Genomic DNA, 14510 nt, shown 5'->3' with positions numbered 1-14510 from the left:
TGATCAATACATCATGATAAATTCATCTGACTCCATTCTAAGTACCAAGTCCTATGTACTTATTTCTGATAAATTAATTTTTGTTATATTTTTCTTCATTTTTAATAATTTTTTTTTGTTTTTGTTTTTCGAGACAGGGTTTCTCTGTGGTTTTAGAGCCTGTCCTGGAACTAGCTCTGTAGACCAGGCTGGTCTCGAACTCACAGAGATCCACCTGCCTCTGCCTCCCAAGTGCTGGGATTAAAGGCGTGCACCACCATCGCCCGGCCCATTTTTAATATTTTTAATTAATCAAAATAGCACATTTATTTTTAACTGTCTAGGTTTAAGAATCAGTGGAATTGTATTGAAGTATACTTCTGGTCTAGGGTAGACTGAAAAATTTTGAAAACACTTGTTTACTTTTTCAACTTAAAAGTATTTAAAAAAAATTGTATATTTGTGTTCTGTGTGTAGTTCCCCCTCCTTGAGCTAGCACTGGATTTTCAGGGCCATCTTGTTAGCCACAACGTTCACATCAGCAGGCTTCAGAGGATATGAATGACTCATTTCCCTCCCTGTTATCTTTTGGAGAATATTTGTGATTCTCCACAGAGCAAAAACAGTGTGGTCACTATGACAGCGTAGGCTCTGGACAGGGTAAAAGAGTGCATTTATGTTCTGTGAAAGATAGTGAGTCTTGCTGTGCTTTTTTACACGCGTCTACCGGCTCACCACTTGTACACTATGAGAATTCAGAGCATGAACAAGAGACTACACGGTTGCCCTGAGACAGACCCTGAATAAATGTGATGAACCTTCCTTGTTGAAGCTGGTGTAACGTCCTCATCAAGTCTGGTTGGTTTAGATTATGACAAAAATATGTGTTTTCACTGTCTGGTAACCACAGTAGCAGCAGCACCCCTGAGATTCAACATAGTCCCCAGAGATTTGCTCATTCCCATTCTCCCAGGGTTAAATAACCTAACAGCCACAGCTTTAACTTGTAGGAGACGCTGGCTGGTAACAGAGTGTGTCATGAGTGGGTCTCCAGTTTTAACTTGATTGGTCCAAAACTGTGCATATGAAACAGATATTTAGGGACTCAGCTCTTCTGGAAGTTTTAGGGATACTGGTAAGACCATGATTTTTTTTTCTCCTTCAAAATAAAATTCACTCATTGTAGTAGTACTTTCTTGTCAGGACTACCAGCTCCCCAGTAATGACACAGATTTATTATTAATTATAAAAGCTTGGCCTTATCTTGGGCTTTCTCCCCCACTAACTGCTATAACTTAAATAGCCTGTTTTATTAATCTACATTCTTAACTCTCCTCTGGGCCATATGTCCAACTTCAGTGTCTTGCTGGCATCTCCTACTGCTCTAGATTCTACCCCTGAACTTCTCTCTGCTCAGAGGTCCTGCCCAATCTCTCCTGCCTAACTCTTGGCCATTCAGCTTTTTATTAAACCAATCACAGAGACACATCTTCACACAGGGTAAACAAATATTCCACAACAAAGCAACAAGTAGCTGTCATCATTTCTGTTACATTGTAAAAGCAATACGGCGCAATATGGCATATAAAATCCTTGAGCAAGTGACATGCAATTTAAATAAAGAATTGATTCTTTTGTTAAAAAAACAAAACAAGCAAAACAAAAAAAAAACCATCTTCTGTCTGAAGAGATATCTCAGCAGTTAAGAGCACTTGATATTCTTATAGAGGACATGGGTTTCATTTCTAGCAACCCACGTCAGCTTGCAACCCTCTGTAAATCCAGTGCTAGGGGATCTGGCAACCTCTTTTGACCCCAACTGGCACCAGGATGTTGTATAGGCATACATGCAGGCAAACGTTCATGCACGTAAAAGTAAATAAATACAAATAAATAAAAACATTATAAATAAACGAAAATGTAATAAATGTAAATAAATACAAACAAAAAGCCACCCTCTACTTTGGGAGTATGACTGCAGAGAATGATGCTAAGGATAAATAGGGAATCTAAGTCAGGGTATCTCATCTCTGTCCTTGCCCTGCTCCTGGTTGTGTAGCCTCCAATGGGTCGCTTCTCCATGGGCATCCGTTTCCAAAGCTCCAAAACCCGTAGCACTTTCAAGGTCCCCCAAAGCGTTTCTACTGACCTGTTTGTTGCTTTCGAAGCTCCACTGGGAAGTGTTGTCAGTAACCACTTATCCTGCCAAGTGGGAATCATGCTGGGGGGCCTGCTGGCATCTACTGGTTTCATCCTGGGCTCATTTGCCACCAGCCTGGAGCATCTCTACCTCACCCTGGGAGTTCTTACAGGTGAGTACACTTTCTTCCTCATGCCTGGACACACCTTGTCCAGGTGTTGTCAAGCACATAAAGAAAGCAGACGTAGAGAATATATTCATTTTGTTAGATGCATAATGCAGTTGACTTAGCTAATGGCTCCTGATGCAGCAGTTACACAGAGTCGGAACTGTGGTTCCACTGCGCTAGTGAGCATGCTTCGCCATGTTAATTTAGTCACGTGGTGAAAAATAGTGTTTCCTTCTGGTATTATATATGCCTGACGTTCTGTACTCAGAAGAAATGATTAATGACTCAGCACAGTATAGATTGTCCACAATAGTCATTCTCCAACTGCCTTTGCTAAGACTCTAAACACTGTGTTCAGCCTGAGTGGTCCTGGCTTTATTATGAGTATTATTATCCAATAAGTGGGAATTTCAATTTAGAAACTATAGCACGTTGCCACAGATATCCTCCTATTTCACATTCTCTCAGTGATATAGAAACATCACTTTAGGAAATCATAATGGATTTTATGAAATGAGATGAACATGTACATCCCACAAGCAATACTTTAAGGGGACCACATAGGGTCTTAATGAAGTTGACTGGAAGGACAAAGGTGGGATTCTGTTCATCACTGATACAGGCATGGAAAGTGGTACCCACTCCTGTCTGGGTACTACGCTATGAGTGTAGCATGAATTAGGTCGGTAGTGGATGCAAGCTCATAGGGAGGCTGTACATATGGATCTGTCGCTAAGGAAGGTACATATACAGAGTAACTCAAAGGGCCTGACTGCTAATTTTGCTAGGAACTGGTCTGGTTTTAGTGCTACAAGTCCCACTGGAAACCCACCCATCTGCTAACCATGAGAATGGGAGCTGGGAGCGGTTCTCGTTCTCTTCTCTGGCACCAACAGCCTTCGGATGTGCTCTGTTACCTCACAGCTATCTTAGATGTGTGGAGGCAAATTACCTACGTGTTCCAAAACCTAGGCTTGAAGCCCTGTAGATTGTTTAAGTTAGACTAAAGTAATAGAAGCCAGAAAGCTTTTAGAAGCCTTTGGGACTATTGGCATTTTTCTGAAAACCATGAGGTCTATTTCCCAGCTCCATATTCCTGTGTAATGTTTCCTATTCTATGATGTATTCCACCTAAGTGAAATTATTATGTGACTTCATGTCCTGTTTCTGTACAAATCCAGAGTGACACAGATGTCAAAGTGTCTCCTCGGGTAGCAAAGAGTTGAGGCAATCATTCAGCTAACATAACCTACAAAGACAGGCAGGGGAGGAAGGCAGAGAGGGCATAGGAAAGGAAAGGAGGGAGGAATCAGTTTCTTGGTTTAGCATTTTCTAGATTTTGCTAAATTCCAGTTTACCTTGAATAGTGCTTTTTTTTTCAAGTTCTGTATTTTCTTTACTTTGAGAAATCATTTCTTTTAGCGTATTCTTCCTAAGAAGAATGCCACGTTAGGTCGTGTATTTTGCTAGTTATGGATGGCTGACAGGAAGACTAATTTCTCAGCTGGGTATACAAACAGCTTTAAAGGGATGTCCTGGAAGAGCAGATTCTCTTCGATCCCAGCCATCCTGTTCCAAGACCGTCACCCCCCCACCCCCCGCGGCCGCTCATGGCGAACCAGCACTCACGGCGGCCTTCTCTGTCTCCCAGGTCTTGGATTTGCACTTTGTTACTCTCCGGCTATTGCCATGGTTGGCAAGTATTTCAGCAGGCGGAAAGCCCTGGCTTACGGGATTGCTATGTCAGGCAGTGGCATTGGCACCTTCATCCTGGCTCCTGTCGTTCAACTCCTTATCGAACAGTTTTCCTGGCGAGGAGCCCTGCTCATTCTTGGAGGGTTCGTTTTGAATCTCTGTGTCTGCGGCGCTTTGATGCGTCCCATTACTCTTAGAGAGGACCATTCGAATCCAGAGAAGAATCGTGACCCCGGAACGCAGAGCGAAAACTGTAAACAGGCGTCTCCCTATTCACCTTTGACCAAAGAATGGGGACGGACCTGCCTCTGCTGCTCTTTGCAGCAGGAATACGGTTTTTTACTGATGTCGGACTTCGTCGTGCTAGCCGTCTCCGTTCTGTTCATGGCTTACGGCTGCAGCCCTCTCTTTGTGTACTTGGTGCCTTACGCTTTGAGTGTCGGAGTGAGCCAACAGCAAGCGGCCTTCCTTATGTCCATACTCGGGGTGATAGATATTGTTGGCAACATCACATTTGGATGGCTTACTGACAGAAGGTAAAATTAAAAAGAAAAATCTATGAAAACACAACTGGTTTCTACTAGGGGACTTCAAGGCCCAAGTTTCCCATGACCTTCACACCTACCTTTGAGGGGTGATTTTGATATTTGAAGATGGCTTTCTTGCTGATTCCTATAGATTAGATTTTGGCAAACTTTTTTTATGTAAAAGGACATAGAGTAAACATTGTTTGGCTTTGTAGGTCACATCATCTTTGTCATGACTCCGCAGGAATGCTATCAAAGCCCCAAAACAGTTGTGTGTCCAGGAGCATCAATGCAGATTTAAATGTCAGTTTCTTGAAATTTTTATATTTCACCAAATATCGTTTGTTTGTTTTTCTCTTTCCAACCATTTAAAATGGGGGGAGTGTAAGTTACATAAACAGCAAACTAGATGTGACCCTAATTTATCCACCCTTGTTCAAGACTGTTTAGGTTGATGAGTCTGTCTGAACTGCACAGGGTGAGGACAACCGAAAGTTCCGATGACAGTTTTAATTCCAGCCGAGGCAAATTAGTCCTCCACAGAGACTACTGCTGGTTGGCTGCCGTGGTTTTAACTTGCTTTGAATCATCTCAGGGATTATCTAGTAGCAGAAAGGGGATCTGAATCTAGTCCAAGTGGGAGGCTCAGGTACAATACTACACATAAATATTGTCTTTAGCCACACATATAGATCTGAACGTGGGAAAAGAATACTTTCATGATGTTGTAAACTTAGAGACTGAATTTATAGGAAATCTACAGCCAGTTTGGATTGAAGACTGCAAACTTCTAATGGTGCCCTGGATGAGGAATTTTACATTTGAGTTATGACTGAAGAGAAAATCATGACTTTGCACAAATTATGCTTTAGTTAATCAGGATGTGACTGTCGCTCTCTAGCATTATAAATGTGATATTTAGGATGGATTCTACTTGTTTTGTTTTGTGCTTTGCTGGTGATAAAACTAGTACCTCCTGTGCTGAACAAACTCACCGAGCCACTCCCCAGTACTTCCACAGTTTAAATTAAGGACAAAGGAAGGAAGGAGGGCGATGTCCCAGGCACAGTGATGACTCAGACAGAAGCGACATGTAAACTGAAGGAGGCACGGCTAGGCACAAGACCTAAGTTCTCATGCCAGCTCTGTCTCTTGCTAACCCCATGACCCAGGGAAAAATCACATAGTGCTCAGACTCTCGAGCCTCTCCTTCTGTCCAACAAGTCAGTGTAATATTTGGAGGATACTGAGAGGGAGCATTTGCAAATGGCCAGAGCTGACATTTGTACAGTTTTTCAAATAACTGGAATCATGGAGGGGATGGGTCGCAGAGAGGAATGGAGTAGAAGTACCTCTGGGGAGTCTGCAGATGGGACTTAGTCTTCAGTCAGGCCATCACCATGTTCCAGTCTCGGCCGTGTGACCAGCTGAGTTATTGGGCATTTGCCATGTGTTCCATACCGATGGCTCCCACATCTCAAAGCACTCAATATGGTAGCTGCCTAGAAAATTGTCGCCTCATGACATGCTGTGTGTTATTTCACAACCATCTTTATAGATATTGAAGCAGATAGCCTCAGTTTCTGGTGAAAGAATTTTAGATTAGAGTTACACAGTGAAGCGACAATCTCATACCCATCTAATTTCAGAGAATCACCACACTATGCTTCCTACAGACATCAATTTATTTGCATTTGCCAGTAGAACAATTAGGGAATAGCAGGGGCTGGGGAGATGGCCTAGCCATAAAGAACACTTGGTACTTTTTTTTGGAACACTGGAGGACAGTTCCTAATACCCACACTGAGCAGTTCCCAGCCACCTGTAACTCCAGCTCCAGGGAATACCACACCCTCTTCTGGCCTCCATGGGAACCGATGCTCATGCTCACATATGTACCTCCCCTACACACACACTTAAAAATTTGATCACTTAAAAGAGAAGCTGGAAGATAGCACAAATAGGAAGGGACCTGGGTAAGCAGCTGCAGTGCTTACCGCTTCATGGCTTGCTTCAAAATCTCTTTTACGGAACCCGTGAGTTCTCATCATTGTTCTTCCCGTCCGCAGGTGTTTGAAGAATTACCGGTATGTTTGCTACCTCTTTGCCGTGGCACTAGATGGGCTGTGCTATCTGTGTCTCCCATTGCTTCAAAGTTTTCCCCTTCTTGTGCCTTTCTCTTGTACTTTTGGCTACTTTGATGGAGCCTACGTTACCTTGATCCCAGTAGTGACTGCAGAGATAGTGGGGACCACCTCTTTGTCATCAGCGCTTGGCGTGGTCTACTTCCTTCATGCGGTGCCATACTTGGTGAGCCCACCCATCGCAGGTAAGCATTAAAGACGTGCTAGGCACTGTCATCATAGTGACGTGGAAGAAGTGAACACACTCTAATGAACACCACTCCTACCCCACAGGCTCGGAAAAGCTTATCTCGCGTGAGTTAGAGAAGAGTGAGAGACAAAGATAACGGGAATGCAGGAGCCACCAAAGAGGCGCAGCCCTGCCTACATTATTCGTTTATAATCTTGTCCCAACCAAGTAACGATGGTGGCTTGCCTGGAAAGAGAAAGTCCCCACATCGGGGTCTTAGTCCAGTAATAGTAGAAGTAAAAGAACTTGTTTCAATTTGTTCCAATTCTAAGGAATCCAGACACATCTAGAAGGAACTTCTGCTTCCCAAATGGAGCAGTCGGTGGTGAGGCCAAAAGGATAGACAGTAGCGTGATGGTGTGGTTCTGAGAGCGGAGGACAGGGTTCTGCATTCTTTATCATTTGTATGTGCTAAGTGTTGGTGACATGGAAGTTACTGTGCAAACCGATGAAAGTATATTTTAGAAATTGTGAGCTAGAGATTCATGACAGGAAATTAAGATCCCATTTAAATGCAACGGGAGGAAGCTGATGAGTGTCTATTGACTTTGCTCCTATGGAAATCCACACATGAATCAGACCATAGCAGAAATGTATGCAGGGGAACTTTGTAGACTGTGAATTAATCTTTACACACCCTTTGGACTGCTGGGTTTGAAATAGGCAAAAAGAGAAGCTGTGGTCTTTTCTGGTGGATTGCTGGCACACGAATGATATTTTGAGGAACAACTTAAAGATGCCCCTTGTCAATTACAAAGTAGCTGCCTGGCAAAGTACAGCTTCACCCCTCTGATTCTCTGATGTTTGTGACTCATATTTTTCTCATCATACGCCATGGCTGTCCTCAAATTTTCTGGCTGGCATAGATATTGGGATTGATAAGCTACAACAGCAACACAATTAAAAACCAATCTGTGGTTGTGGATGTGGGGCTTCAGGTGTGTGCACTTAAAGCAATACACACCGCCACATTCTACCTTAGCCAAAAGGCCAAGAAGCAATGGCCCGAAGTCCTTATATTTGAGTGGGAAATGAGTGAAGTTAGACTTCCATTGACAACTGGGTACTGAGTTGAAGCCTGTTAGGTTACTTAAAATAGTGTGTGGGGTCTGGGAATTCTACTAGCATTTTGCATGTCCACTCAACCCCCTATGTAAATGATCCAACTTTAATAATTTAAATGATGTTTAAAGTTACAAGTGATAAAATTTAAATTTGAATCTTTTCTACCAGATTTCATGAGTTTAATAATCACTAATATTTATTGTGTGATGACTGAGTATAGAGAGCTATTCTTTTTTCTGTAAATATAGAAGTATTCTTTTTAATTGATTTTACTGAGATCTACATTTTTCTCTGCTCCCCTTCCTGCCTCTCCCCTCCTCTTCAACCCTTTCCCATGGTCCCCATGCTCCCAGTTTACTCAGAGATCTTGTCTTTTTCTACTTCTCATGTAGATTAGGTCCATGTATGCCAGAGGGCTGTTCTAAGTCCTTCACTTAATAGCAATTATTAAATTATTTTGTGAGTCACCCTAATGAATCTGAATGTATTTCCCAGTCGCTGCATGGTAATTTCAGGCCATCTGCTTTTCCTTCAGTCATGATGGTGTGCTGTGGTCTATGTGGTCATCCTGCAAACTGATTAAATTTGAGTGTGGGTAAATCCGGTAATTGAATTTTTAGTTCAGCAATGCGGTTTTGCCTTTGCCGCAGGATGGCTGGTGGACACGACGGGCAGCTATACCGCAGCATTCCTGCTCTGCGGATTTGCCATGATGTTTAGCTCCGTACTGCTTGGCTTTGCGAGGATTGTCAAGAGGATGAAGAGAACACAGCTGCGGTTCCTGGCCAAAGAATCAAATCCCAAGCTGCCGCTATGGACCAATGGCTCAGTGGCCTACTCGGTAGCAAGGGAGCTGGATAAGAAAGACGAGGAATCCACGGCTACAGCTGTGCCAGGATGCAACCTCACGTGACCAGTGTGGCCTTATCCCTGGGAATCTTCAAGGATAATGGACCTGAGGCCGCCGGATTGTTCACATTTTGGAAGTGTTTTATTTTGACAGAGTATCACCTCCCAAGAAAATTATGAATACTGTTTTGCTAACATATTTATAAGGGGGAAATAACCAACAACCAAGAAATCTGGAGTAGCCTAGAGTTTTCTCATTCAGGATCTGTTCTCATTGTAAAACTTAGCTCCATGGAGGAGGTCAGGGCATAGTTGATGGAATTCACTGTATTTAAGGGTAACTCCAAAGCACAACCAAAGCAGAGGCCACTGGGCTCTGTTTTGTCATCAGAAAGACCCTGTCTCTCTCTTTCTTCTCGTTAAGGACACACTGGGTGTGCTGGCACAGAGTGAAGATGCAGAGCAGGCTTTGGGTGGAGTGCCCCAATTTTTATAGAGAGTAGCAAGGGGTATTTGAGACTCTTTGAAAGGCAATGGTTAATATACATCAGCTTGTCTTTTATTAGGTCCCCAATCAACCCTCCCCTCTTCCAGTGGGTAGGCATCCCTTTGAGCGTCCACATAATCATGAAACACCATGGTTGGAATGGCCTTTAAAGGGTGGCAGGCAGTGTTTCTAACCGAAACAGGAAGCTCGACGCTCAGACTGTCCCTGCCACTCACCTGTCACTGCCACATAATACTCTAAATTTAACACAACTCGTTGAGTGCGTGATGGAGCAACTTCTCCATCCTTTCTGAAATGTGCGTAACACCCCAGGAGTCCCCACCTTGCATTTGAACTGCAGACACATTCCTATTAGGGATAGAGGAATGTTGGCGCTACTCCAGTTGAGCAGTAGTTGGATTCTTAGGTCAGCAGGGTGCCTGGTGGGAGTTTTCTTCGCAAACCGGTCATTAGATTCTTCATTGTCCAAAAGAAGACTTGGGGTTTTTCTTATCATAGTGAGGTTTTAAAACTGGGATTCCGTGCTCACCCCGCTCATTTTCGGATCAAAATTATAAACGTGACTATAAACTGTCTGTTCATTCTCAAAAACCCAAGCTTTCTGTGACTTGCAATCGCTTCTGAATTTTCAGATTGGAGAAGAGGATATGGAGAAAAAAGAGGGGGGGGGCAGTTTATCTCCAGCTGTTTCAAATCCATAGAATTAAGAGTCCCGAATCCCCAATCATGTTACATCTGCAAAGAAGTCAAGTAATGCAATTAAAAGGGACGTCTTAACTAGTTAAGAATTTAAATCCAAGTTATGAGGAAACATTTTGATCTCAAAGGCCATTTAACCTACTGTCCCCCAGAGGCCTCAGAGTGGCTTTTTTTTTTTTTTTTTTTGCCAGACATGGTGCTGGGAGAAATAACAAAGCATTGAGGAAAGTCTGAGGATGGCTGAGACCTTGTTTGAATTGGAGTGTTTGTATTGCTACATTGCTTTCATGTTGGGATATCAGCTTGATTTGATGGGGAAAATGATATTCCTCCATTGTAGCTTTTCACAGGGAGTGTGAATGTTCTGTTTTTACTCATCCTGTGTCTTTAGTTTTGAATCTATCCACTGTGTCATGTGCAATTCTAAGAATATTTTGGGTATATCTTCAAAAATTGAAAGTTGAAATGAAGTACTTGTTTTGAAATAGCACTTTACCTTAAATGACATCTTTTTTGTCACTTTAAAAATGATTTCTTTAAAAAACGTAAGTGCTCTTATTTGTGTCTTCAAAGCATTGATTATAGTAAATTTTGTTTATGTGATTCTATAATAAAATTTCTCTATTATGTTTATGAAAGATTAAGATAACAATCAAAGTTTTTAATATTTTATATTAAAACATTTCAGATCTTTTCACGTTATACATGCAATAAATTTGCATTCTAACTTTCTGGGGGCAACATATTTTGAAGAACCAGCAAGAAGAAATGTAGATCTTAGAGTTTACCGTTGGGACCCATAAAAATTTCTACTTGGCTTTTTTTTTCTTCATGGAAAAATTTGGAACAGTTCCAAATTGTAAGGAATTCATGGGAATGGGACATTTTTATGGAAATCAAGAATAAAACTGTAGAGGAACGATTCTATGCCTTAAATACAGTTTTTTCTCCAACTGTAAGTTCTATTTAGGAGCTGACTAAGTAGAAAAACAGAAGAAATGATCTACCTTTTCAATGTGCCATTTCTTCCTCTGTTTAAATTAATATTTTACAAGTGGATCTATAGAGGCTAATGTTTTCCTAGTTTAAAGGCAAAAATAAAGCAGATTTATAGACACATGTTTGGAACAATTTCTTTTCCTTAGACATGGGATTTGGACAGATTGGGGAGCAGGCCTATCCAGATCATATTAAGACATTTCTAATGTGATTCATAAAATCCCAAATCCTTCATTGAGTCGTTCTAGAACACTATATATAATGATAAGCACTTCCTATCTGCCCTCCAACTTAATCCCTATGTTAACGTAAGCTCCCATCATCTTCCAGATGTGGAAACTGAGGTACCAGGTCTCACAGATCAGCAGCTTCTACACTTCGAGAAGGGATGCTACCTGATACCGCCTGATGCTGGAGCCTGCTCCTTCTCATTGTGACCGTTTATGTCATTTTTACATGGATTCAAAAGGTGGTGCCAAACCAGATCCTATACTGGATTATGCATCAGTCCTCTGAATCATTATAAAGGATTAGATAGCAATGTCTAAGAGTTCCCCAAGAGGGATTTTGCTTTGTGTTTTTTTTTTTTTAAACACACACACCTAAGCACACACACACACACACACACATACACACACACCTACTACTACCTCCAGCAAAGTGGCTTAGTTTACTGTTGATTAATGCAGGCTTCTCTTTGGAAGAATTTTGGGGTTGGTGGACGGTGATGGGGGAGGAAGCCAATTGTACCCCCCAGGTCCCCTCACTATGTAGCCTGCTCCATGACAGTCTACTGGGCATTCTCTTTCTGGTCCTGAGGAGCACAGTTTGGAGATTGTTTATGGAAGGGAAATAGTGTGGATTCAGAGTAGGTAAACTGAGTCCCCACACTTGAGAGTTCTTAAGTCTTGTTAAACTCCACCAAACGTTTGCTAATTAAGCAGCTATCAGTGACAGGTGGCTGGGAAATTCCCTGTCTCTCGTTAGAACAGGGAAGTCATTTGATGGAAGTAGTGAGGAAATGTTAGACCACAGCAGAAAGACTATCTGTAAGGGAAAACATTTTACGACTGAACTTTCTAGACATATCCAAAGGTTAAAAAGAATGATAAAATGGACTTGGCCTGCACATCCATTACTGTCTCTAATGGCCTGGCTCTGATGACATGAGTTGAACATGTTAACATGCTACCATCACATGTGAACTTGGCACGACAGCTTGCTCGGTGCTAGAAAGAAGATCCAGGCGTGAAGTACTGGGCCACTTAAACCAGCCACATTGTTTACAAAGCAAGCCCGGCCCTGTTCTTCCTGTGGCTTGGAGCCTGAATCACAGGGGAAGTTTTCCTTCACCTCTCTTTCTTGCAGAAGAGGCTGGACGTGGGGAAAACCACGTGGGACAACCACTTTGTGTCACAACTTAGGGTTACAGCGGAACCAGAGCCACACGGCAAATATTCTACCAAAAGAGCCACAAAGGTGTCTGGGAAAATGTTTTTAGGGGATGCATTTGAATTCTCTACGTTGTACGGAGGAACCTTTAAGGCATAAATAAGGCTTGCTTCAACATTTCACCTCTCATCTGTAAAAAGGAACAATTTCCTCTTTAAGGAGCTTCAAGAGCCTAGGAAACATTTTAACATTGAGCTGTGATGCTGCACTGCCACCTGCTGGATGTCATGAGACATAGCAACGCCCCAACTGTTCACTGTTGCTCTTTCCTGGTCTTCCATCCTTTCCCGGCTATCTTATCCCGCGTGTATCCTCTTCCGCTTACAGTGTAACTGTGAGATGTAGCTGGGTGGTGGTGGTGAACACCTTTAACCCCAGCACTTGGGAGGCAGAGGCAGGAGGGTCTCTGTGAGTTCAAGGCCAGCCTAGTCTACAGAGTGGCTTCCAGGATAACTGGATCTAACACAGGGAAACCTTGTCTCGAAGAAAAAAAAAAAAAAAAGGAGATGCATAATCTCCAACAGTTGTCAGCAGTCAGATTTTGTAAGTTATTGAAACTAAATGACACAAGAAAGTAGGTTTTGTGACAATTAGGAAATATCAAACATCGTGCTTATTATACTACCAGGCTTACAACAAATGTAGTGGTTAGATATCCTTTAGAAAGAAGTGTGGTTCTTCTGAGGTTGTGGAAAGATGCTATTAGAATTAGAACTGCTGAGCAGACTTCACCCCCTCCCCCCGGGCTCTGTATTCCAGCCTACAACTTTAGATGAAGACTTTGGCTTTACCAGAGGCCAGACCAAATCCAGGGACCCCAGCCATGGCAGAAAACTTCTGCTGCATTGGAGGCCAGGATGTACTAGGAATCCCAGAGACCAGACAGACCCCCCAAACCCCAGAAGAGACACCCTATCTGAAGACTAGTTAGTTACCAGAAACCTTGGCCACTTAGAGCAGAAGACCATCGAAGAAAGAGAAACCAAGGAACAAAACTCCCATCCTATAGAGACACACGCAGGAATCAATGCCTAGACCTAGAGTTATCCCAAACCCAGATGCCTAAATGCTGGTGTAAGAAAACAATAACAGACAGGGCACCACCAGAACCAGCTGTCCTACAACAGCAAGACCCCAGCAATCCAACACAGCAGAAACACAAGAAAACGACCTTAAAAATAACTATATGGAGATGATAGAGGTTCTTAAAGAGAAAATTAAAAGATTCATTAGAGAAATTGAGAAAAAGACAAACAAAAATTTAGAGAAAATAAATTCCTCATAGAATGCCAAGAAAACACAAACAGGTGAAGGAAACAGTTCGAGATTTGAAAATGGAAACAGAAGCAATAAAGAAAACACAAATGGAGGGAGTCTTGGAAATGAAAAATTTGGGCAAGGAAACAGGAAATATAGATGCAAGCATTACCAACAGAATATAAGAGAAGGAAGAGAGAATCTCAGGCATTGAAGACATGACAGGATATAGATTATAATTATAATTAAAATTAATGGTTATAATTAGTCAAAGAAAATGTTAAATCTAAAAAATTCCTAACCCAAACTTCCTGGAAATCTGTGACACTGTGCAAAGACCAAACTTAAGAATAATAGGAATAGAAGAAGGAGAGGAATCCCAGCTCAAAAACCCAGAGAATATATTTACCAAAATCATAGAAGAAATTTTTTTCTTTTATTTTTTTCAATATTGTAAGGTCTTGTAATTTTCCTGTATTCAAAAGGTACTCAATCATTGCAAAACCACAATATGTCTATTAATTCATATACATGAGTGGCATTTGTATCAAGTATAAGGATGAAATTGAAGGAATTAACAATTACAGTATCACATTAGTGATTATAGGAAAAGTACAAGAAATAATTACTGGTTTAAATAACCAATTAAAAATGTATAGTTATTTAGATAAATACGCTTACATACCAGAAATGAAATTGTTTCAAATGGCTCCAAGCTACATCCTTTATTCATATTCACACTTTCAGAGTCTAGCTGTTTTGTTTATTGTAGATATCAATGTAAGGAAAGAGCCTATA

General features: G+C 41.7%; 1 protein-coding gene across 3 annotated transcripts in view; it reads left to right on the top strand.

Moving 5' to 3' along the window:
- Nucleotides 1–11121, top strand: part of Slc16a12 (solute carrier family 16 member 12) — a 69143-nt gene extending 58022 nt beyond the window's left edge. For all 3 annotated transcript variants that reach the window (XM_050158838.1, XM_050158853.1, XM_050158847.1), the window contains 4 exons: nt 2148–2291; nt 3940–4519; nt 6580–6839; nt 8599–11121. In XM_050158838.1, coding sequence (XP_050014795.1) covers nt 2148–2291; nt 3940–4519; nt 6580–6839; nt 8599–8861 — 1247 coding nt within the window. In that variant the 3' untranslated portion in view covers nt 8862–11121. The remainder of the gene's footprint in view (nt 1–2147; nt 2292–3939; nt 4520–6579; nt 6840–8598) is intronic.
- The last annotated feature ends 3389 nt before the right edge of the window (nt 11122–14510 follow it).

Source organism: Alexandromys fortis, unplaced genomic scaffold (genome assembly GCF_014885135.2).
Source record: "Alexandromys fortis isolate MF-2015 unplaced genomic scaffold, M_Fortis_MF-2015_v1.1 scaffold_10, whole genome shotgun sequence".
In the NCBI taxonomy this organism is placed as follows: Eukaryota; Metazoa; Chordata; class Mammalia; order Rodentia; family Cricetidae; genus Alexandromys; species Alexandromys fortis.
This window is presented reverse-complemented; position numbering and strand designations above follow the sequence as displayed.